Source organism: Mauremys mutica, chromosome 7 (assembly GCF_020497125.1).
Source record: "Mauremys mutica isolate MM-2020 ecotype Southern chromosome 7, ASM2049712v1, whole genome shotgun sequence".
Taxonomy (NCBI): domain Eukaryota; kingdom Metazoa; phylum Chordata; order Testudines; family Geoemydidae; genus Mauremys; species Mauremys mutica.
This window is the reverse complement of record NC_059078.1, coordinates 31,768,445-31,791,802: the sequence shown is the minus strand read 5'-3', so window position 1 is coordinate 31,791,802 and position 23,358 is coordinate 31,768,445. Positions and strand designations below refer to the sequence as shown.

The following is a 23,358-nucleotide window of genomic DNA, read 5'->3' as shown; positions in this document are numbered from 1 at the left end:
ACTGAGGCACTGAGTGACAACAGTCACATGTTGAGACTATAATGGAACCCATGAGTTCTGGCTCCCCTCTTCACTTGCTCTAACCCACTAGACCCCACTCCCCACCCAGAACCAGGGATAGAACCATCTAAGGATTGAATGCCTATGAAGTGAGAACTAAGAAGAGATGCTGCTTCTTGCAGCCAGCAGAACTCCTGGCCACCAGGACTGTAGGGGATCCAAGATTACTAGGATTTTTTTAAAGTGCTGCTTAATTTTAGCAGCTGGGACTGACACCTTTAAGCAGCCCAGCTGGAAAGGTTTGTTTGGCACAGAAACTGCTGGGCAAGCTAGAGTTTCTTCAACAAGATCATTTATTTTAATAGCTCACATACTATAGCACTCAGTGAGAGAGTGGAAGCACAGGTAGCCTTAGCCCCAGTATAGCATTATTATTCATATTAGAGTCACAGCTAGAGACCTTGACCAAGATCAGGGCCTCCAACAGGCCACGTAGTGCACAGACACAGTGAAAGAGCGTTCTGGCCTTAAAGAGCTCACAATCTAAATAGGCAAATGATGGGAGAAGAAACCCAAGCACAGTAAGAAGAAAGAACGTGCGCATGGTCACACAGCAGGTCAGAACAACTAGATCCCATAGCGCCAGCGTATAAAACACAGCCCTCTGGCTACCCCACTACAGCCTCTGGTAGCTATTCCAGCTCCAGCTGGTGTGGGTGAGGTGAGATGTGTGCAGGGTGGAGCTATGTCTCTAGCGCTGCCTCTGGCACTCCCATATAAAAATGAGCAATGGGGATGTACTTTCCTTCCATAGACTCCCTAGGAGGCCTAGGTCAGTTCAGTACTAGGATGCTCTGCTTGGTAAATAAAGGGGCCTTAAAGGGTTCCCTTTGTTATGGGGTCAGGATTCAGGCATGTCCTTGCAGGGATCTTTCCTGAGAGTGACAATCAACTCTCAGGGTCCAAGGCATGAGCTGAGCTCTTCTCTAGGGGTCAGGAAGGAGCATATTTTATGCTCTAGCCAGGTACATTAACCTGAGATCAGGTATTGGCTTCTTGGCAGCACAGCAGAGGGGAAAGCCTATGAATTTTTCTGACTAGGCCCAGCCTACAGGCAGCACCCCATTTACAGCCCTGCTTGGGTTGGGGAGCCTGGCTCTGTGGTTTGTCCAGCTGGGGGGCTGTCTGCTAATGGTATCTGTTTGCAAAGACAAACCTACAGCAGCAACACTCTGGCAAATTGAAGCTCTTGGTAAAGCTGGGAGCAGCTGTGGTGCCCCTTGGTGGTGGCAAAGCAAGCTTGGTATGGACGGCAGTAGCCCCTGCTGACACATGTTAATATGCACAGTTCTAGACAAGCCCAGTCTGTGGGTGTCGCAGGAGAGGGCTTCCCCGGCCCAGTCAGTATCGGGAGAGACGGCACATGTCGCACTGGCAGCTCTTGGCGGTGAAGATCTCTATCTCTTCGTGGCGGATGGCCCCGCAATGCAGGCGGACTTTGATCTGTGGCGGGGGGATGAGAGGGTGAGAGAGGGACTGGCACCAACCCCCTATGCCCTCCCTGAATTCCAGGCCCTGGTGCAAGTTAGAGCAGGTGCCACTTCCCATGATCCCTTGGGGGCAGAGAATAGCCAGAGAATGGTGCATTCTGGCCATGCCCCTTCCTAGGAGCAGAGCCCTTTAAACTCCACGCTGGCTGGCAGGGATGGATTCTGAAAGGGCCACAGAGTAGCCCTGAGATTCCAGCCAGCGCTGAAGATCCCCTCTCGTGAGTGCTGTGCCGGACCAGGGTGCGCTGCACCTGTGCCAGTCACATTACTCGTGTCATGTGGTTGTAGCGTGCACCAAATCCTCAAAGTAGCTGAGATTCGGCCCTGCTGTGTCCATCCAGCTTTCCCCTATGTGCTTCGATCCCAGCTGCTGTCTCTGAGACCTGGGGAATCATTGGGGAGCTACTGGATTCCTCAATACCTGTGTGTCTGCTAAAGGATCCCCCTCTCTCTTGCTTCTAGCGATCATCCCAGCTCTTGCATGCACCCAGGAGTCCCATGTGCCCCAGTCTGGCTGAGTTTGTGGGCAGACTCATACCAGGCCTGAGCCCACATTGTGGGGCAGGATCTAGGGCCTATCCTCCAGCCCCACTCACCTTCTGCATCTTGCTGATGGTGCAGCACTGGGACACAGAGGTGACATTGTGTTTGAAGCTGCTGGCCAGCAGGACGGAGTACTTGGAGGGGAAGGCGCTGGATTCGCAGTAGCCCACACAGGCCTGGACCACATGGGACCCACGGCAGGTCCCACGGCGGTCGCTCTTGATGGTTACATCAAATGCTGTGGGGAGAAGGGGGAGTTCAGTCTTCATGGCCCAGCCAGCCCTCAACCTCTGTGCTGATGAGCTAGGGGCTGGGCTGAGAGCCAACTAACTCATTCCACACCAGGGCCACAGAGCGGGAAGGACCCTACTTGCTTGGGATTTGAACTGGCAACTTTAGGATCCAGAAGACCCATCCCCTGCACTGAACACTCAAGTGGATTTACAGCCATGAGCATCCCTGTAAAGTACAGGGGTGCAAAAGTCAACTGGGGGGGGCAGGGAGCTATAGTGGTTAGAGCAGAGGGGCTAGGAACCAAGACTCCTGGGCTCTATTCCTGGTTCTGTCACGGACTATGCTTGACCTCAGGGCCAAGTCACTTCCCCTTGCTGTGCGTCAGTTTCCCAGACTGTAAAATGCAGCAATTTCATGAGTCCCCAGAGAGGGGGTCAGCATCAGACCCAGAGTTAGGGAGATCCTGGCTCCCCGGTGCTATGTTCAGCCCTGGCACTGCTCCATTTCCCCCCTCCTCTGTCCTTACGGTGCAGATGACAGCCAGGCCCGATGGCCTTGTAGCTCCAGCATGGGGAAGCCGTCAGGATCAGCAGCAGGGAGATGATGGCAGCATGGCAGGATGGCATGGTGTATGGGCTCTGCAACGGGAATGGCACAGGCTCAGGGTACAGAGCCAGGGCAGCAGGAAGTGGGGAGCGAAGGGGCTGCTCTGATTAGAATAGTGCGTACACTGCGTGCATGTGTGCACAGCCACCCTCTGCTGGCTGGAATCTGAACCTCTGAGCTGTGTGTCCTAGCTCCTATACTGCTAATGGGGATTCTTCTTGAGTAGAAGGGCTCTAGCCTTTGGGAACAAAAGAGACTGGGATGTGCTGTGACAAAGGCCATAGACCAAGTTTCAGAGTCTGGGCTGTCCCTATCCCCCTCCCCACACACTTAGGTTCATAGATTCCAAGGCTAGAAGGGACCATTGTGATCATCTGTCCTGACCCCCCTGTAGAGCACAGGCCAGAGAACTTCCCCAAAATCATTCCTAGAGCAGATCTCTTAGAAAAACATTCAACCTTGATTTAAAATGGTCCATGATGGAAAATCCACCACTGACCTGGAGAAGTTGTTCCAATAGTTACTTATCCTCACTGATGAAAATGTGTGCCTTATTTCAAATCTTTCCCTGCTAGACTCAGGAGCCCATTATTCAATATTTGTTCCCCATGTCGGTACTGCTAGACTGTGATCAGGTCACCCTTTCACCTTCTCTTTGATAAGCTAGATCGGGGTCGGCAACCTTTCAGAAGCGGTGTGCCGAGTCTTCATTTATTCACTCTGATTTAAGGTTTCGCGTGCCAGTAATACATTTTAACGTTTTTAGAAGGTCTCTTTCTATAAGTCTATAATATATAACTAAACTATTGTTGTATGTAAAGTAAATAAGGTTTTTAAAATGTTGAAGAAGCTTATTTTAAAATTAAAATAAAATGCAGAGCCCCGCGGACCAGTGGCCAGAACCCGGGCAGTGTGAGTGCCACTGAAAATCAGCTCACGTGCTGCCTTCGGCACGTGTGCCATAGGTTGCCTACCCCTGAGCTAGATAGATTGATCTCCTGGAATCTCTCACTGTCACCCAGGTTTTCTAATCCTTTAATCCTTCTTGTGGCTCTTCTCTAAACCCTCTGCACTTTATCCACATCCTTCGTGAACTGTGGGCGCCAGAACGGGACAGGGTGTTCTGGCCACCTAGTGCCAATTAGAGAGACAAACTAACCTCTCTACTTCTATTCAAGATTCCCCACTTTATGAATCCAAGTATCACATTAGCCCTTTTGGCCACAGCATCACACTGGGAGCTCCCATTCAGCTGATTCTCCACCCCCCAAATCTTTTTCAGAGCCGCAGCTTCCCAGGATAGAGTCCCTCATCAAGTAATCTGTTTATTCCTTTCAAAGCACATGTTGTTTGCTTGTGCCCACTTCCTGGCATTCCAGCCTTGTACAGTTCTACCTGGAGTAAAACTGGAACAGCAAATACAGTAAAAGAGATTTTCCTTTTTGCTATAGCAAGTTCTTTCAACTCAACTTCTCCTGTGAATCAAAAGAGCAGTGATCAAAGGGGCATTGACTAGTATGCAGGGACTGGGCATCAGGACTCCTAGGTTCTACCACTAACTCTGGGAAAGGGGTCTAGTGGTTAGAGCAGTGGGCTGGGCATCATGGGGTCTAGTCCCAGCTCTGGGAGGCAAGTTGGCTAGCGCAAGCATGTGAGCCTGGGATTATTCCCTCTAATGACTATTCTCTCTTCACCTACAAACTCCTCCTGCCTCAAGGACCGAAAGGACCTGGGAACCTGCTCTGCCTTCAGTGCAGCTCAGACCCCAGCTGTTATGCCTCCTTCAATTCCCCCCAGCCAGGAGTGTAGCCTACCATCTGTGTGTGGCTGGCAGGAAGTCCGCAGCAGAGGGTGTTAGCCGCTCTCTCGCACCAGGGTCCTGTTGGGCAGCTCCCGAGTCATGGTATTCTGCTGCAAGCCCTCCCAGGTGCTATATCTAGCTCAGGTATTTGCATCTCCACACCTCAGCCTGCCCCTTCAGGTCTCTCACTTTTCCCATCTCCATCCTCTGCCCCGCCCCCACCAGCCCTCCAGCTAATACAAATAAATTGCTCTCTGGATTTCCAGAGCCACTTGCTTTTTCAGAGATCCCACCCCATCAACTTCCATCAGCTTCTTAGGCCAAGCCCTTCACAGTGCCGGCTTAAAAGGGGCTTTGGAGCTGGGTAAAAATAGACCACTTGTGGTTACAATTAACTCCCTTCCCCTTAGAACCATCAATTCGGGGGCAGCGCAACAAATAGTTTGTTAGCGTAGAGAGTGCATGTGCATGTGCATGACAGAGAGTGCCACTGCCCTTTGCTGGATGGAATTGAAAAGACTCAAGCGTGTGTCATAAGCCCTATATTGCTAACAGCCAATGGGGATTATCTATGACCTCCAGGCCTGCCCTTGTAGAAGGAAAGGCCTGGAGCTCTAGCCAGCATGGCTGTGCATGCTGTCTAGAGACAACAGGGGTGTTGCTAGATTTGTACATCTTGTTTTCATCCTCCTGAAATGACATGTTTGAAATGGATTTAGTGGCGTGGTCTATGCAGTCCCCAAAGTCCGACCCCTCTATGTCCCCAGAGGCAGGGCTACAATGTGCTTTATTGCTTCATATGTCGGTATTCAATATCACACAAGTGTAGCAGCTGATGGATCTTATATTTGACAGCGTCTTCCATTCCGACAGATCTCAGAGCACAGTGCAAACTATGTATACACCCCATTTTACCTCCCAATGAGATGCATCTGCTTCGGGGGGAGGGGAGGGGGGAGCTTATACACCCACCAGTGAGCTGCAGCAGCTATTTAACAGCACCGAGCCAGGGGACTTTTAATGAGTGTTGAGGACATGGCTCTTGCAGCTCATCTGCTGTACCAGATGCTGTGATCCAAAGAACTAGTGAATGGCAAGCGCCCCCTCAGACCAAGCAAACTGTGCTTCTGCAATGATGTCTTCCTGCAGGCAGCCTTCCAGCTCAGGAGCACAGTAAGTCCCCTGCCAGACGCCCCGGCGTGCATCCGACTACCGGTGCATTAGGGAGATAATTGCGTTGCCTTTGCAAAATGTGTCCATTTCTTGCTAATAACAATTTCTCCAGACTGGTGCAGGATCACTCCAGGTCACAGCTCTGGCTCCACTGGCAGCCCAGCGAAGAACAATGACTTGTCCTCGTCCAGTGGCTCGTCTCGGAGTGCCTGGGTGTATTAATTAATCACTGGCTCCTAGAACCCAGCTCTGCAATAGACTTACTGGGTGACCTCGGGTGGGTGACCAACCCTCTTTGGGCCTCAGTTTCCCCATCTGTGATTAAAGGGATAATTATAATCTAAATAAATAAGATAAAAGAAGAATTATCATTCTTATGTCCCAGGTGGGGAAACTGAGGCCCAGAGAGATTCAGGGTCACCCAGGGAATCTATGGCAGAGCCAGAACCTAGATCTCCTGAGCCCCAGCCCCGTACCTTAACCCTCAAAATCCCTGCTCTTCTCCATCCATCACTGAGCTGTCTCTTGCTGGATATGGGATGGTGCCAGCTCTGCAGAGACCCCGGCACCTTCCAGGAAAAGCATGGGCAAGGAGACAGTGTTGTACAATGGCTAGTGTGCTGGGCTGGAACTCGGGCCACCTGGGTTTATTCCTGGCTCTGCTGCAGCCCTTGGGTGACGTCACTTCCTCCTTTAGTACCCTAGAAACAAGAATTAACCTTTCTGGCTCTGCTCTGGGGTGGGTCACATTAATGATGGGGAAACTGAGGCGCAAAGCTGGGGAAGTGACTAGCCCAAGGTGAAATGGTGAGTCAGTTCTCAGAGCAATGGATTCCAACCGACGAAGGTGTAGCAAGATCAAGTGGCTGGGATAAAACTAGGCAAATTCAGACTGGAAGCAGGGCACAAATGTTTAACAGTGAGGGGGAATTCACCACCTCCCAAAGGAAGGGTTGTGGATTCTCCATCCCATCCAATCTTGATTTAAAAATTGTGGGTATTTCTAGCAGGTCTGCTCTGGTTCACACAGGAGTTAATGCAGGAATGTCTTGTGGCCTGTGCTGTACAAGAGGTCAGACCAGATGATCCCAGTGGTCCCTTCTGGCCTTATCATCTAGGAAAACGGCTGCCTTTGCCTAATCTTTACTGACAGGTTTGATCTTGCTTCTGAAAGTTGAATGAAAACCTGCCACCCGGGCGTGGAGAGGGAGGGGGGATCCTTCCCAAATGAACAAAGCTGCTACTCTAGAACAAAGGGATCCCCGTGTCTCCTCTGGAGGAGGTTCAATTCAGCTGTGGGGGTGACAGGCAATTGAACCCAGGCTGGAAATGGCTGAAGTTGACCAATGCGGGAGGGGGAGAGGATTTGTTTTAAAGATTCTTTTTCAAACCAAAACAACAACTTGGGTGGTTTTGTTTGGGGTTTTTATTTGCTCTTCATGGTAGGGCAAGATTGTTAGAGGCCCTGGCCAGGATCAGGACCTCCACTTGGGCCAGACACTGCACAGACCCTGACCGAGACTTGGGGGGCCCCCATTGTGCTGGGTGCCGTACACACCCCTGCCCAAGATCAGGCCTTTCCTTGTGCCAGGTAGGGAGCCAGTGAGAGACCGTCCCTGCCCCAAAGAGGTCACAGTCTACATAGATAAAAGAAGGCGAATTAGCCTTGCTTTTTAGGTGAAAAATGAGGCATAGAGCAGGGAAGTGACCTGCCCAAGGAGTCAGTGGCAGAGACAAGAATCAAACCTAGCCCACCTGTGGCTTAGTCCAGCCCCTTAGCTACAAGACCATCCTTCCTGCTGTAAGAATAGCACTGGCCTGTCTTTATCTAGGGGTTACGGATTTAGGATCCTGACTTTTAAAATCTTAAAGATCAAATTTTCCAAACTGCCTGTGCCCCATTTTCAAAAGTGACTTGGGCTCTGAGGAGTCATTTTGAAAATGGGGCATAAGCGTCTTTGGAGAATGTGATTCCCCCTGGCCTCTATACTGGTGGGGTCACTAAACCAGACGCTAACTCGATTAGCAGAGCCTGGCACAGCCCTAAAGCACTGAGGGCTCTTAACACCTCTCCCCTCCAAGCCAATTAAATCTTTAATTCCGGGAGAGTTGAATTAAACTAAAGGGGATTGTGACTTAACATGTTGGAAGAGAGCAGGGAGAAAGCTCCAGTTCTTTACCAGCAACTATTTATATCACCCAGACATATTTTAGGCATTGGATTAAGTTCAATATATAAACCTGCCATTGTTGGATTGAGTCTTGGGGCCAAGCTTTTTCTAAATGGAGGATTGGCTCAGAAAGCTTAATGCAGCGTAAAGAAAGTGGAATTTGGCCAGAAGGGCTGAGCTGTCAGACTTCCCTGGATAAAGAGGAGCTTTGAAAAGCTGGCGTGACTGAGCTGGGATCTTTGTGAGGAGATCATCGGCTAGCAGCACTTCTGCTCGTGCGTTTCAGCTCAATCCACCCGTCTCTGGGCAGGGCAGTTTGACAGGCAAGAGTTTAGGGGAGGAAATTAAGGATTTTGAAACAACGAAGGGTTAGGTAAGGAGGCAAAACACTGGAGCTGGGCTGGGCTGCCAAGGTTCATGCCCTGGCTGGGGGAAGTGCCACGGGATCTCTGAAGCCAACAAGGGCTATGGCTTCATGTCGGATTTCAGATGAGACACCTCTGACACCACAGTTCTGCCTTGCCGTTCTGGCCTGTAAACAGCTCCTCACTTTGAGCTGTTCTTTGCTTGTGTTTCCCAAGGGCTCAGGACCCCCAATTGGGCCTGATTTCCAGAAGTTTGCTTTGCTACAAGCCCAGTTGTGGCTGCTGAGCCCTCAGAAACCTTGCCCTGGGCTCTTTGGAAAAATCTCGCCCTTGCCAGCTGGTTTGCAGTGCAGTAAGCAGCTCCTCCGTCAGCTATTTCCAAGTGCAGTGTGGGTCACATCTAGCACTGGCCAGATTCTACTTTGGCAGAGATCAGGATTTGGCCCTTGGTCCCAGGGAAGAAAGCACAAGATCTCTGCAGAAAAGTAACTGTATCCTGCATCAAGCCGTCTTTAGCATCCCTGAGCTTACAATTCGTTCTCTAAGCAAAGCCATAGATGCGTGCGTGTGCATGCACCAGTCCCAGGGCCTCATCAAACTTATGGGAAATGATCATGCAAAAAGAGTTGTTACAATACATATTTAATGGGGCTATTTCTGTATTACTCTCAGCCTGTGGAAATACCAACTGCCCGCTCATCTTTAGTCCATTCAAGGAGCCAAGCACACGTCAATATCCCTCTGCTTTTTTGTCTCTCCTATGTACTCATCTGCACACTCCCCCAATCACTGTAGTGCAGGAGTTCCCAAACTGGGGGTCGGGACCCCTCAGGGGGTCATGAGGTTATTACAGGGGGGGGTCGTGAGCTGTCAGCCTCCACCCCAAACCCCGCTTTGCCTCCAGCATTTATAATGGTGTTATAAATTAAAAACACTTTTTTATATCTTTAAGGGAGGGTCGCACTCAGTGGCTTGCTGTGTAAAGGGGTCACCAGTACACAAGTTTGAGAACCGCTGCTGTAGTGTCTAGGCACCTGCTGGTCTTGAATGGATTTATCCCCACACACCCCTGTGAGGCAGGGCACTAGAGAGGGGGAAACTGAGGCACAGAGGCTAGTTTGCCCAAGATCACATAGGGAACCGGAGACAGAACAAGGGAATTGAACCCTGGTCGACCCATGACCCAGGTGAGGGGCCCTAACAACTGACCCATCCGTGCTCTTTTTTCGGTCAATTGCTCTATGTTGCATCTGTGGGGTGTGGCTTTTAAAGGGGAGGTCTTGGGAAGTTTGTAGTAAGAGAAGTGGATTGTGGTTTGCAGGAAAGAAAGGTCCAAGTAGCCAAATTCTGTTCTGGATTGGAACACCCCAGAGTCCAGGGAAGGAGTGAGGAAGCTTGGATCGAGGGTGAGGCTGCCTTTTATTTGCTGGGTAAGCAGCAGAACAGGTTAATACCAAGACAGAATCTGCTCTGCCTCCACTGAAGCCAGTGAGGGTGACTATGAATGTACATAGTGTAACTGAGTTCAGAATCAGGCCCTGACCCCGATGCATTTGGGAGTGACTCCAAATTGACCTTGGAGGAGCTGAAATCAGAATCCAGCCCTGACCCCACTGGGCGATTCTGCATGATCCTGGAAGAGCTGAGATCAGAATAGAGCACATCTGATGTTATACAGTGGGGCCAGCTGTGCTGCTGGGGTGCTCCCATGTGGACGTGCCCTACTGCTGACCCCCTCAGAGCAGGGAGGAGTTAGGGGGGGAGACATGAGCAGGCAGGCAGCCGCCTCGCCTCAATGACAGTCTGGAGGAAGCTGACATTAGCTCAGTAGCTGCCTGTGTTGAAAGACAAAGGCCCTTCGAGCTAGGTCTTGTTCCTGCAAGTATCTGTCTGTGCACGTAGGGGGAAGGAAAATGAGTTAACTGAGAAATGTTGAGCAGGGGGCTTAGATTAAAGAATCAGTGAGGGACTGGTCAGAGTTTGGGGCTGGCTTAATTTTTCCATCATAAAAGCTGTAGCTAGGGTGACTTGTCTCCAAATAGCTGCCGGGCTGGATTCTGATCTCATTGACAGGGGGGTGGGACAAGGGGGTGTCTGGTGGCTAGAGAAGGGAGCAGGGGTAGGGGCAGGCAGCCAGGACTCCTGGTTCTGTTCCTGTTTCTGGAAAGGGGATGTGGTTTAGTGGCTAGAGCAGGGGGAAGTGGGAGGGAGTCAGGACTCCTGGGTTCTATTCCTAACCTTGCCACTGACTCACTGCTAAGTACAGTGGCTGGTGGATGCCCTACCAGGCCAAGTTCTCCTCTCACCTGGTGGGACTCAGGAGCAAGTCAATAGAGTCAAGCTCTGATGCACTGGAGAGGTGTCAGGTGCTCTGGAAATACAGCCCCCTACCCTCAATGTGAAAAGTGCTTTGGGCCTAAGGTCAGAGAGGACCTCACGTAAGGCTGGTCTCATGGCTAAGGCACTGGCTTGGAGGTTGTAGCTCAAATGCCTTAGGGCTCCAGAAAGCCTGTGCAGTGGCCCCTTGGCTCCTCCACACGCCAGGAGTGGGGCTCTATGGTGCTGACAAGTCACAGGCCCCTGCCCAGCCCAGCTAGCATTAAGTGCTAGTGAATTCTCCAGGGCCTGGCACAGATTCTGCTTCTGCTGTCAATCTGAAGTGGCTTCGCCCAATGCAAATGCAGAGACCATTGGAAATTGCAGCAGGATTTAGCCTTGACTAGGCTGGGGAGAAGAGAAAGCATCATTCGTGATGGCTCAGCCCTGCCCTGGAGTCACCCCCATCTGAGATCCCCTCTCCTCATTAGTTTCTGGCGGGCCACAGCTAAGACTCCAAATCAGAGATTTAGTTGTGATGGCCCCTGGGGTATGGCTCCCAGCCCCACCTGCTCTAACCAGTATAGAACTCTGCTTCCCAGAGCTGGGACTGGAACCCAGAAGTTCGGGCACCCTGCCTAGCTGCTGTAACCCCTAAAGGGCACTGACCACCCAGAGCTTGGGGGAGGGGACAGGCAGGGCTGGGAACCAGGACTCTTGGGTTCTATTTCCTAGCTTTGGAAAGGACAGTAGATAGTACAGAGGTGTGGGAGTCAGGACCCCTGGGTTCCAGTCCCAGCTCTAGGAGGAGATTGGGGTCTCTCTAGGGGTAGTGCAGAGCTGGCTGGCAGGCAGGACTGCTGGGTTCTAGTCCCACCTCTGGGAAGATGTACACTCCAGAGGTTAGTGCATCTCCCTAGGTTGATATCTTATCTTTGTACTGGCCCTTGGCTCTAAATGAAGAGTGAGAGTTGGGGGGAGACTATACTTCTGGAACCCTTTATTCCTGCAGCGCTCTCGGCCCGGGTGGATCCAGGCTCTGCCTAGTCGGAGCACTCCGCCATTTCATAGATCACCACCTCTCTCTTGCTGGGGTAGCCGTCCCAGAGCTTCTTCCCATGTCTCCCCTCTGGGAGCCAGCCCAGAGCATCTCTGCACCTCCACAGCTCAACCAGCAGCTTCACCAAGTCCTGCTCTGCTTGATCCAGGCATTTCAGAGACAAGTCAAGGGAGGAGCCCCGGTGGGGAGGGTTACAGTAGCCTGGAGAGCCATCGTCCTGCTGTGAAACAGGCAGCATTAGTGTGAGCCCAGGAGCTCCCTCTACTGGTGAGAAAGTTACTTTGCAGGGATGCCAATGGTTGCAATTTTACTCTTACAAGATTTCCTGTTTTTCCGTCAAGCCCCAGTGTGTGTGTGCCGCTGAGAATTGCAGCTTTCGTTTGTTTTGTTTTTTAAAGAGCAAGTTTCTAGCTGTCATCACTGCAGAGCAAACCCATAACACATGAAGCTAGTAAACCAAGAAGGCAAATAAAAAATCCCCAATGCTTCTTTTTCAGTGCAGCCTCGTGGCTTGAGCACTGGTCTGGGACCTGGGAGAACTGGCTTCTATTCCTGGCTCAACCTCTGGCCTGCTGGGTGATCCCGTGCAAGTCACTGCCCCCTGTGCCTCAGTTTCCCGATCAGTAAAATGGGGATAGTGATACTGACCTCCTTTGTAAAACACTGAGATCTGCTGATGAAAAGCACTATAGAAGAGCTAGGAATTATTATTAAATCTGATGACTTTTGGAAACACTGATGTTTCAGATAAGGCTTAAAAGGGAGAACTTTATCAAGGATTGGGCTCAATACAGAGGTAACTGGGTGAAATTCTCTGGCCTGTGATATACAGGAGATCAGACTAGATCCAATGGTCCCTTCTAGCCTTAAAATCTAGTCTTTTACCTCCTACCTTGTGAGACGTTGATTATGCCTTAAAGCAGGGGGCTCCAACCCCTTTTAAACCCTTATTTTATTGTATTCAGTTCTTACTGTTATAACTCAGTACATTGGCCTTATCCCTATAAGTATTCGATCCTTTTTAGGAACTCTGAAACTGCCTCAACAGTATCCTGTGGCAATGAGTTCCACAGGGTAATAGTGCATTATAGGTGGGAAGATATTTCCTTAGTATCTATTATTCCCATCCCTAGATTACTACTTCTTGTATGTATTGTTGTATTGCCTAGGAGCCCAGCCAGGCCCCCATAGTGCAAGATGTGACAAAGTGGGAATGTTCTTAATGTTTCCTCTGAATACTCTGTGGGTGGCTCAGTTTCTGGCCGACACTCTGTCTCCTGGCAACTAATGGCTCGGGCCCTTCCCCCCTGCAAGCGGATGCTAAAGGTGAGGGAGAACAAAGAGATCAGGTGACCTCCTGGCCCAGGAAAGAGACAAAGGCCAGAAAGGAGGGGCTGGAGGGGGTTTCAGTTTGGAGCTGGCTGGGGACGGGAAGTGAGGGCAGACGGGGTTGTCTGGCTCGCTGGGCCCCAGAATGGACCCGGCTGAGGGGTCCCGTTCTCTGTACCTACAAGCTCTGTTTTAGACCATGTTCCTGTCATCTAATAAACCTCTGTTTCACTGGCTGGCTAAGAGTCACGTCTGACTGCGAAGTGTGGGGGGGTGCAGGACCCTCTGGCTTCCCCAGGACCTCGCCTGGACGGACTCGTTGTGGGAAGCGCACGGAGGGGCATATGCTGAATGCTCCAAGGTCAGACCCAGGAAGGTGAAGCCGTGTGAGCTTCTTGCCCTGAACACAGTCTGCTCCAAGGGAGAGGAGGCTCCCCAAAGTCCTGACTGGCTTTTTGGGGAGCAGTTCCAGAGCATCGCCCGGGGACTCCGTGACACAAGGCCCCAAAAGACTTACAATCTAAGACAAGATGTGAAGTAATACTACTAATAATACACATATCATAACAGGGCAAGATAGTGGTTGGGGCTCGCAGGCTGTGCCATAGTATTACTAATAATGTGCACACCATAATGGGGCCAGATCTCTGATGGGGCCTCTAGACATGCCAATGCTGGATGGGACTGAGCTAAGCCTGCCTGTTGGGCCCTCACCTCATTCTTCTGCTTGTCAGGAAAGTCGTCCAGCAGGCTGGTCAGGCCATACAGCCCCACAGTGCTCACCAGCCACAGCACAGCCCTCTGCCCCAGTGCCACGAGCTGGTCCTGCAGATTGGGCCTAGGCTGTGTCCTCCTGTAGCCCAGAGCCTCAGCTACGGGCTCCCTCTGCTCCCCTGGGGTGGCCTGCCCTGCCACGCAGCATAGGAAGAGCCACAGGAGCCAGCTGCTGTGGGCCATGCTCAGCTCAGGCCTGCCCACATGCTGCCAGAGTGCCGCAGAGTGCCCTGGCAGAGGGCTCACCCATCCCAGGGGGCCAGTGACATCACAAACCCCCCTTGCGTGGGGCTTGGTTACATAGGGCCCCCGGGCCTAGTACAGCCCCTGCCCTGTGAGTCAATAGCGCTTTGGCCTGGATCAGCATGTCGGGGCTGGACCCAGTGCTGCCTAGGCAGAGGGACAAGGAGGGAGGGTCCTGCCCCCCCCAAGCTCCATGCTGGGGCTCTGGAGCAGGGAGAGGCGCATGCTGGGGACCAGCCAGGGTCATGCCCCAGATCAACACTGCCTGCTCCCAGCATCCCCCTGCTCTGGGACAGGCAGAGGGAGCTGCCCCACCTTCCACTCGTGGACCTGAGAATGGGGGACTTTCTCCTCTTCTGGTGTCCCATCCCCAGCCCAGCAGCCATTGTGGGATGAGTGTTGCTACAGTGAGGAACAATTCCCTTTGCCCCTCACAGTTCCCCATGACACATAAGGGCAAATTTCCATGGGCCTGTGTACCACTCCTGCAACTCAGCAAGATCCCAGCCACCTCCTGGGCTCACAGAGAGGCTTCACATCTGAGCTCTGGGCCCCTGCTAGCACTTGGGGCAGGGGCCATGCAGTCACTTTAGTTTGTCCTGAGAGACAGTAGTCAAGCACAGTGAGCTCCAGGGCTTTGCAGGAAACCAACATACCTGCTAGAGGTCCCACTGAGATTTGAACTCAGATTCCAGGATTCAAAGTCCTGAGTGCTGCCCATTACACCATGGGACCTGCTGGGGCCATGCAGTCAGCACCAGGGTGGATTAATACAATGGGTGGATCCCAGCTGAGTGTCTGTCCCTCCCTTCCCTTCAGGCCATAAGTTTCAGGGCCTCCTTATATCAAAAGGTTTCCTGCCCTCTGGTCTAACCAGCTGCTCTCCTCAATGGCTGCTTCTCCAGCCTCACATGGCTTATGGCTGCATCACAGCTGTTGCTGCCTACAGATCTAGTGTTAGTCTCCAGCCCCAATAACTTACTAGCTGGGCTCAGGTGCCATGGTGAAAACATTTGGCCTTCCCCACCCTTATCCTGGGCCAAGCAAAGCCTTCCCTCCCTTGCTCTGGATGGCAATCAAGCATTTGATACTGATCTCAGGAGGCTGATGAATGGTGCTCAGCAGCATCTTCCTTGCAGCAGGAGGAATTCTAAGGGCAACAAAGTTCCAGACTTGTGGGCTGTTTTGATTCCTGCCTTTGGTGCAAATGAACCTTGCCTGGTCCTGGCTGCAAGACAGTAGAACCTGGTGTTGTGTGATACAGGGGGTGGTAAGTGGCCAGCACAGGTAGCCCTCCTATGTCATCTGATATAATAATATCTGTATTACTTGACCCAGATTGGGGGCCTCCCACGGTGCCGGGCACTGCACAGACACCGTGAGAGACAGCCCCTGCCCTGATGAGCTCACACTCTAAATAGGCAAAGAAAGATGGTTCTCACTTTATTGGAAGGGATCCACAAGCCATAAAGATAGAAGTGACTTGCCCACAAGTCAAACAGGGCAGGAGATGGGAATTAAACCCATATCTCCTAGGTCAGTGCATTAACCACCCTTCTTCCTCTCAACCCAGCCTTGCTCAGGGTCTCCTACCAAGCTGTCGTGTTCCTCACAAGCCCTCTCAAGATGTCTTCAGATTCCAAGATCATCAGAAAGGGGCGAGAGAGGAGGAGGGGGGCTATGTTGTCAGACTTCCTGTTGCCAGGGTCTTGTTTCCTGTTAGCATGATGTTGACTGCAGCCTCTGGATGCTTTGATTTCTCTGTTCAAGGTAAAAATGTGGGACAGGTGTAGTGGATATCACACAGCTCTCCTGTCTGTCAGACATTTAGCTCCCTCTGCAGAATGTTTGACAGCAGAGGTCTCTTGCCACTGTCCCCACTTTCAAATCCCTAGACTGATTAGTTACAGGCCACAAAATAAAGCAGAGGCACTCAAATTCCTGGTGCTTCTTGGCTTAAGCAGCTTGAGAAATAGGAATGGCCCTAGCAGATTAATGACCAAGCCTGTGGATCTTCCTCCAGAGTCAATTCAGGCAGCACTGGGGCTAGAACTCCAGTGTTAAGGGGGTGGCCATACTGCAGCTAGGATCAAGCCGCCTAGCCCAAGTAGACATAGCCACCCTAGCTCACTAAAAACAGCAGCATGGATGTGGTGGCACAGCTACCGACCCCAGTTCAGACACAGGGGTCAGGTGGGTTTGTACTCAAACAGAGCTAGCATGTTTCTGTTTACCCAGGCTAGGAGACATGCCCCTAGCTGTACATACCTTAATATGGCAGACCCTAGTCTCATCTAATTGGCCACACTTCCTTTCAGAATGGATGTGCCAAATTATGTGCTAGCCTATGTGCAACTGCTGCTCAACCCACCAGACCTGGCTCCCCTCCCAAAGCTGGAGTTAAACCCAAGTGTCCAGACTCCCAGCCTCTGCTGCTCTAACTCGCTAGATTCCACTTCCTTCTTAGGGCTGGGTATGGAATGCAGGAGTCTTGACTCCGAGCTCACTTCCTGCTCAAACCATCAGATTCTTCCCCTTTCCTCAAGCTGGGACTGGAACCCTAATATGACAGACCCTAGTGTGACATTCTGGGGTTCAAACCAGGCCAGGGAGGGGTTTTGTCACTGCCAGCCCTGCAACTCTGAGTGCCTTAAATGCTGTGCTGCTGTGGCTCATAAGCCGGACCCCAACAGCCAGCCTTACAAGCATCTAGGTCACACCCTGGCTCCCACTGCCCAGTTACTGTTTGCAGAGTGGCCTCAACACACACACGCCCCTAGACCCAAATTTCCCCTAAACTGTCTCCGTCCAGCCCTCTCCTGGAACACACACACAACTTATGTATGTTGCTCCTTTAATGAGCTGCAGGCTGTTGTCTCTTTAATATAACTGGGGTTTGACATATGCTCATTTCAATCCAACACCCAATTGATTTAGAGTAAAATTAAAACAAGGTTATTAAACAGTCATGGGTTTAAGCGATACCAAGTGTCAGGATGGACAACCAAAATGGTTACAAGCAAACAGAAGTACAAGTACACTTCTAAGGGTACGTCTACACTACAAGACTATTTCGAATCTACTTAATTCGAATTTGTGGAATCGACCTTATGAAGTCGAATTTGTGTATCCACACTAAATACACTAATTCGACTGTCTGAGTCCACAGTAACGGGGCCAGCGTCGACTTTGGAAGCGGTGCACTGTGGGAAGCTATCCCACAGTTCCCGCACTCCCCGCTGCCCATTGGAATGCTGGGTAGAGCCCCCAATGCCTGCTGGGGGAAAAAATGTGTCGAGGGTGGTTTTGGGTAACTGTCATCATTGAACCGTCAATCACGCCCTCCCTCCCTCCCTCCCTGAAAGCGCCTGCGGGCAATCTGTTCGTGCACTTTTCTGCTCAGTGACAGCACGGGCGCCACAGCACTTTGAGCACGGATCCCGCTGCAGTTATGGCCGTTGTCAACTCCTCGCACCTTATCGTCCACCTCTTCCACAGTCAGCTGCTGAGAAATAGGGCTACTTTTCAATGGTGCTGCGAGCACTGGTGGACCATGGGGGACGTTTTACCAATATCAACGTCGGGTGGCCAGGCAAAGTTCATGACGTGCTTGTTTTCAGGAACTCTGATCTGTTTAGACGCCTGCAGGAAGGTAGTTTCTTCCCGGACCACAAAATAAGTCTTGGGGGTGCAGATGCCTATAGTGATCGTCGGGGACCCAGCCTACCCGCTAATGCCCTGGCTCGTGAAGCTCTGTGCAGGCGCCTTGCACAGCGACAAGGAACTTTTCAAGTACCAGCGAGCAGTGAGCAGCGTGACCTGTGACTGTTCAGTTTCTTTACAGAGAAGCTGAACCTGCCCCTGTTTCTTTACCAAGTTACTGTTGACTAGCATCTGCAGTTACATACCCCGCCCACCCCGCTTCCCCAACTTCCAACACACGTATAAAAATAAAATACATGTTCCACTGTAACTTTACAAAGGTTTCTTTATTGATGACTTTGCGTTACAGGGTTGAAACTGGGACACGGACTGTGCTGGGTAGGGTGTGCGGTGATGTAAAGACCGCCTGTAAACTCGAGGAATGACAGGCTCCTGCTCCCAGAGCGGTCTGCAGTGCCGGACTGGATGTTTCAACGGAGCCTGCCATCCCTCCTTTTTGGGACTCTGTGTGCGTGGGCTATGTGGCCTTTTGGCGGGGGAGGACGGATACAGATTCCTTTGCTGCGTGGCTCTGTGGTCCAGGACAGGGACCGTTGCATGAGATCTGTAACCCCCCTCCCCCGCTACAAAGTCACGTACCCCCCCACCCACACAGAACCTGCAAACCACCTCCCATACCGACCAGGGTGCGTACTGACTGCAGTGTGTGTGTGACCTGCTGCTGATCCTGCCCCCCTGTCTGTACCCTGGTAAAGGTGATTGTCCTGTCAAATTACCAACCCCTTTCCCCCCCTTCAAACACAGTCTCCTCTAAAAGAACATGACGGAAAAAGTAATTAACAGAAAAGTATTTTTTATTATCAACTAGACAGTTAGGGGATGAAACTGGGATGGGGGCTTGGGTGAGGCGGGAAGGAAAGGACTTCTCAAAAATTAGGCTATGAGAGCTTTTCGGTACTTGAGCACTCTGCTGGGGTGCAGTGACAGTTTACACGGCCTCTGGCGCCCCTCCTTCTGGTTATTTTGGGTGAGGGGGGTATGGGACTTTGTGGCGGGGGAGGGCGGTTGCAGATACACTGCAGGGGGGCTCTGTCCTCCTGCCTGAGGTCCTGCAGAACATGCACAAGGCGCAGGAGCATGTCCGTTTGCTCCCTCATTAGTCCAAGCAGCGTTTGAGTCGACTGCTTGTCTTCCTCACGCCACCTCTCCTCCCGTTCGCTGTGTGAGCGTTGGTACAGAGAGAGGGTCTCCCTCCACTGGCTCTGCTGGTCCGCCTCGTCTCGGGAGCACCCCATAACTTCAGCGAACATCTCGTCCCCTGTCTTTTTCTTTCGCCGCCTAATCTTTGCCAGCCTCTGTGAGGGGGATGCTGTGGCAGGTCTGGAGACAGTCGAAGCTGTGTGATGGGAAAAAGGGAGTGAATTCCTTGCAAAGATAAATTTTGGCGAACAATGAACACAGTGTAGTCTGTCTCTGTGAATTCTGGGTTGAGATCCCAGTGCCTGATGGGGCAAACACCATTTTCGCGGGTGGTTCTGGGTAAATGTCGTCAGTCATCCCTTCCTCCGGGAAAGCTACAGCAGATAATCATTTCAAGCCCGTTTTCTCTGGATTGCCCTGGCAGATGCCACAGCGTGGAAACCATGGAGCCTATTTTGCCTTTTGTGCCTGTCACCGTATGTGTACTAGATGCCGCTGACAGAGGCGGTCCAGCAGCGCTACACAGCAGCATGCTTTTGCTTTTGCATGATAGCAGAGATGGTTACCAACCATACTGTACCATCTACCATACCATAAATTGGTAATAAGATGGGCATGGTTACCAGTCCTTTTGCACTGCAACATTTGCTGCTATCATAAGTGCCCCTGGCTGCTCTTAGCCAGGGGCGCAAAAGCCAAAATTGGGAATGACTCCCTGAGTCAATCCCTCCTTTTTGGTATGTAAAAATAGAATCAGTCCTGCCTAGAATATGGGCAAGTGTACTAGAGAACCACTGTATCAGAGAACCAGAGAGCACAGCTGATCTGTGTCAGATCCTGCATAGATTATGAGCTGAATGCTATTCACAGGAGGTGCTCCTGCAACAACCCCACCTGTTCATTCCATTCTTCCCCAGCCTTCCTGGGCTACCATAGCATTGTCCCCCCACTTGTGTGATGAAGTAATAAAGAATGCAGGAATAAGACACAGTGCCTTGTTAGTGAGAAATGAATGGAAGGCAGCCTCCAGTTGCTATGATAGTCCAGATAGGACATTAAGGAGTGTGGAGGAGAGGAGCCCAGCATCCTGCTGCTAGTCCAGGGGCAATTGAATCTTTTCTTTACACATGAAGGGTGGGGGCTGATGAAGCTCAGCCCCCTCTTGCTATGATGAGGACGGTTACCAGCCATACTGCACCATCTACCAGGAAAAATTAGGGCCAGGCGCCCTTGATCGACCTCACTGATGCTAGTACGCATGGTTACCAGTCCTTTTGCACTGCCCCATGTGCCAATAGGCTGATGATGACGATGGATATCAGTCTTATTGTACCATCAGCCATCCATAGCGTGGGGGGAGTGAGGATGTCGGTGTTCAGTGCTGCACCATCGCATCTATCTTCAGCATTCAGTAAAGATACGGTGACATGTAAAAGAGTCAAGAGAGGATTGTTTTCCCTTTCACTTCTGGGGGTGGGGGTGGGGCGTAAATTGCCGAGCTATGCCCTGACCCACCGCGGACACTGTGTTTGACCCTAGAAGCATTTGGAGCTCAGCCAAGAATGCAAATGCTTTTCGGAGACAGCAGGAACTGTGGGATACCTTCCGTCCTCAGTCCCCCCTCCCTCCATGAGCGTCCATTTGATTCTTTGGCTTTCCGTTACGCTCGTCACGCAGCAGCGTGCTGAGTCTGTGCTATGCCGTCTGTCCGGAGTTTTTTGAAAAATACTCTGGACCAGGCGTAACATTACAGTAATTCCCCTAATTAGATGCAGGACTCTCCGAGCGAGATCACCCTGAGGACGGTCACTGAAGGAGATAGAGAGCGCATGCTGCGTGAAAGCCAGCACAAACCAGGGCCCTATGCAGCCGTGCTCAGGGAGGCAATGCTCCCTGAGTACCTCATGAAAGCCTCGCGCAGAAAAGTGTGCTGCCACGGAGCACCCAATAAGGCAGCTCTCCCCAGGAACCTCCTGAGGAGGCTTTTCGATTACCTCCAGGAGAGCTTCGTGGAGATCTCCCAGGAGGATTTCTGTTCAATCCCCATATATAGAGAGACCTCCTTTTCACATACTTCAGATTCCTGTTATATTAAGAATAAAAGTTTACATGGTTAAAGCACTTACCGAGTGATCCTTCCCCTGATTCAGGATCCGGGTTAATGGCCGGGGAGGGTTGGTAGGGGATCTCCGTGACGGTGATGAAGAGATCCTGGCTGTCGGGGAAACCAGCGTTGTAAGCGCTGTCGCCTGCCTCGTCCTCCACAAACCCTTCCTCATCTTCCCCGTCCGCGAACATCGCCAAGGAACTGGCCATTGACACTGTCCCATCGTCAGAGTCCATGGTCGCTGGTGGGGCAGTGGTGGCAGGCTCCGTAGTGTCCGTTTGCCGCTTTGATTTTTTGGTAGCCTTGTCTGGGGTCCTTGATTTTCACGCAGCGCTGCGTGGCATCCCAGCTGTATCCTCTGTCTCTCATGGCTTTGGAGACCTTCTCGTAGGTCTTTCCATTCCGTTTTTTGGAGCGCAGCTCTGAAAGCACAGACTCCTCGCCCCACACACCGATCAGATCCAAGAGTTCCCGGTCAGTCTATGCTGGGTCCCTCTTTCTATTCAGAGATTACATGAACTCCTCTGCTGGAGAGCTCTGCATCGCTGCCGGTGCTGCTGAGCTCGCCCTGATGTCCAACCACGAAATGAGATTCTAACTGTCCAGACAGGAAAAGGAATTCAAATTTTCCCGGGACTTTTCCTGTGTGGCTGGTCAGAGCATCCAAGCTCGGACTGCTGTCCAGAGCGTCAACAGAGTGGTGCAGTGTGGGATAGCTCCCGGAGCTAGTAAGTTCGATTTGCATCCACACCTAGCCTAATTCGAGATACCCATGTCGAATTTAGCGCTACTCCCCTCGTCGGGGTGGAGTACCGAATTCGAACTAAAGAGCCCTCTAGGTCGAATTAAACGGCTTCCTAGTGTGGACGGTTGAGCGGTTAATTCGAATTAACGCTGCTAAATTCGATTTAAAGTCCTAGTGTAGACCAGGCCTAAGACTAAAACTTAACTTCAGCAAGGTTCAGTTTTTGCCTAAACAGGTTTCTCACCTATACTCAGTTCCCAGAGACTTCCACCCGCCTGATTGAAGGATCCAATGTTCTGGGATTTCAAGAACTCTGGCCCCTTGTCCATTATTTGAAAGATTCAAGTCAAATGTCTTTTTGTGCCCCCCAATATCCTCCCAAAGTTCATTGTCTGGATTTCAAGAGCCAGAAGGTTTCTTGCTGTTCTTCCCTTTCTGGGGGCTTCCCATCCCCTTGCTGATTTGTATGTAAATGGGGCTCCTATTGTTGGGATTCCACACTGCTTCCTTTATATTGGGAAGAGTAAATTGCTGCCTTCCCTTCTGTCTGGCACAGAACCTGTTTCTCCCCGTGTTTGGTCACAGATTTTAAAGTATAATATCAGTGACCATCCGTAATTCCTTAGTATGTTAATGCAGAATGACATTAATCACCAGTGTGTCACAGGCTTTCACAAACAACCTTACTCTGTTGGAAGCAAAGGCATATTTTGGCCCAACAAAAGCCTGCTGTGAATTTGAAGTGTGTGTTAATAACGTTTAACAGAGTAAGCAAAAGTAGAATTATGAATGTGTAACAAATTGTAAAGTAATTATGTTTAGTGGTGCGCACCTGTTTTAAAAAATGCAAAGCAATCATGTTTGTAAAAAAAAAAGAAGGAAATAAAAAGTTAGAAAAAATGTTTAAACCAACAATTTAAACCAGGGGACGAAAGTTAATATCAAACTAAACTAATGCATATGTATAAAAAATAACCAAGTTATAAATAAGTTTGTGTAACAAAGGGAGGTTGAAGCTGTATTGTCAGGTGCTAACAACAACTGTAATAAGATTGTCCTGATAAGCTTCCCACTTGTGTGTAATTGATCACTGCTTGCCGAGTGTTTTGCCTTAATAAATATTTGTTAAGCCCATCTGCTAAGTAAGTAAATCTCAATCCAACATACTCAATACGCTTTTATAATACAGTAATTTTATAAAAATCAGTTGATTCAATTGCTTAGCACTTGAGGTTCAGACCCTCTGTCTTTACAGCCCAGTAAACCGTTAAAATGTATTCTCAGATAAAGTTCCTTTCCTCCTGATCGGAAGAAATGCCATGCACTCTGGGGAAGACTTCATTCTGATTCCTCCCCTGCTGGTGAGAGATGAGTTGGTACCGTACCTCCTTCTCCTGTTAGCTTGACGGCTTTGTTTACTGCTTATGTAAATACATCTTCACTGTCTCTGCCTGATGACCAGGCCTGTCAAACAAGCA

General features: G+C 50.8%; 1 protein-coding gene and 1 non-coding gene across 3 annotated transcripts; both read right to left on the bottom strand.

Moving 5' to 3' along the window:
* Positions 1-529: 529 nt before the first annotated feature.
* GPHA2 (glycoprotein hormone subunit alpha 2) lies at positions 530-14,165 on the bottom strand. 2 transcript variants are annotated; one of them, XM_045022782.1, is made up of 4 exons: positions 13,863-14,165; positions 2,854-2,965; positions 2,147-2,331; positions 530-1,503 (listed from the first exon to the last, which is right to left on the bottom strand). In XM_045022782.1, the coding sequence occupies exons 1-4, from the start codon at positions 14,103-14,105 to the stop codon at positions 1,402-1,404; spliced, it is 642 nt and encodes a 213-aa protein (XP_044878717.1). In that variant the 5' UTR covers positions 14,106-14,165; the 3' UTR covers positions 530-1,401. The 2 variants fall into 2 exon arrangements, with proteins under 2 accessions (XP_044878717.1, XP_044878718.1); XM_045022783.1 differs by lacking the exon at positions 2,147-2,331.
* Positions 14,166-14,828: 663 nt separating this feature from the next.
* Positions 14,829-14,900, bottom strand: TRNAQ-UUG. The gene has a single exon. It is a non-coding gene; the product is annotated as a tRNA-Gln (tRNA).
* Between the last annotated feature and the right edge of the window lie 8,458 nt (positions 14,901-23,358).

What these genes read in the sequence shown, in the direction of transcription:
- GPHA2 (XM_045022782.1), bottom strand. Translation starts at nt 14,105, where the DNA reads ATGGCCCACAGCAGCTGGCTCCTGTGGCTCTTCCTATGCTGCGTGGCA. An exon ending in GCCTGGCTGTCATCTGCACC is followed by an intron (nt 2,332 to 2,853) that starts GTAAGGACAGAG and finishes TTCTCCCCACAG; the next exon opens with CATTTGATGTAACCATCAAG. An exon ending in CCATCAGCAAGATGCAGAAG is followed by an intron (nt 1,504 to 2,146) that starts GTGAGTGGGGCT and finishes CCCCCGCCACAG; the next exon opens with ATCAAAGTCCGCCTGCATTG.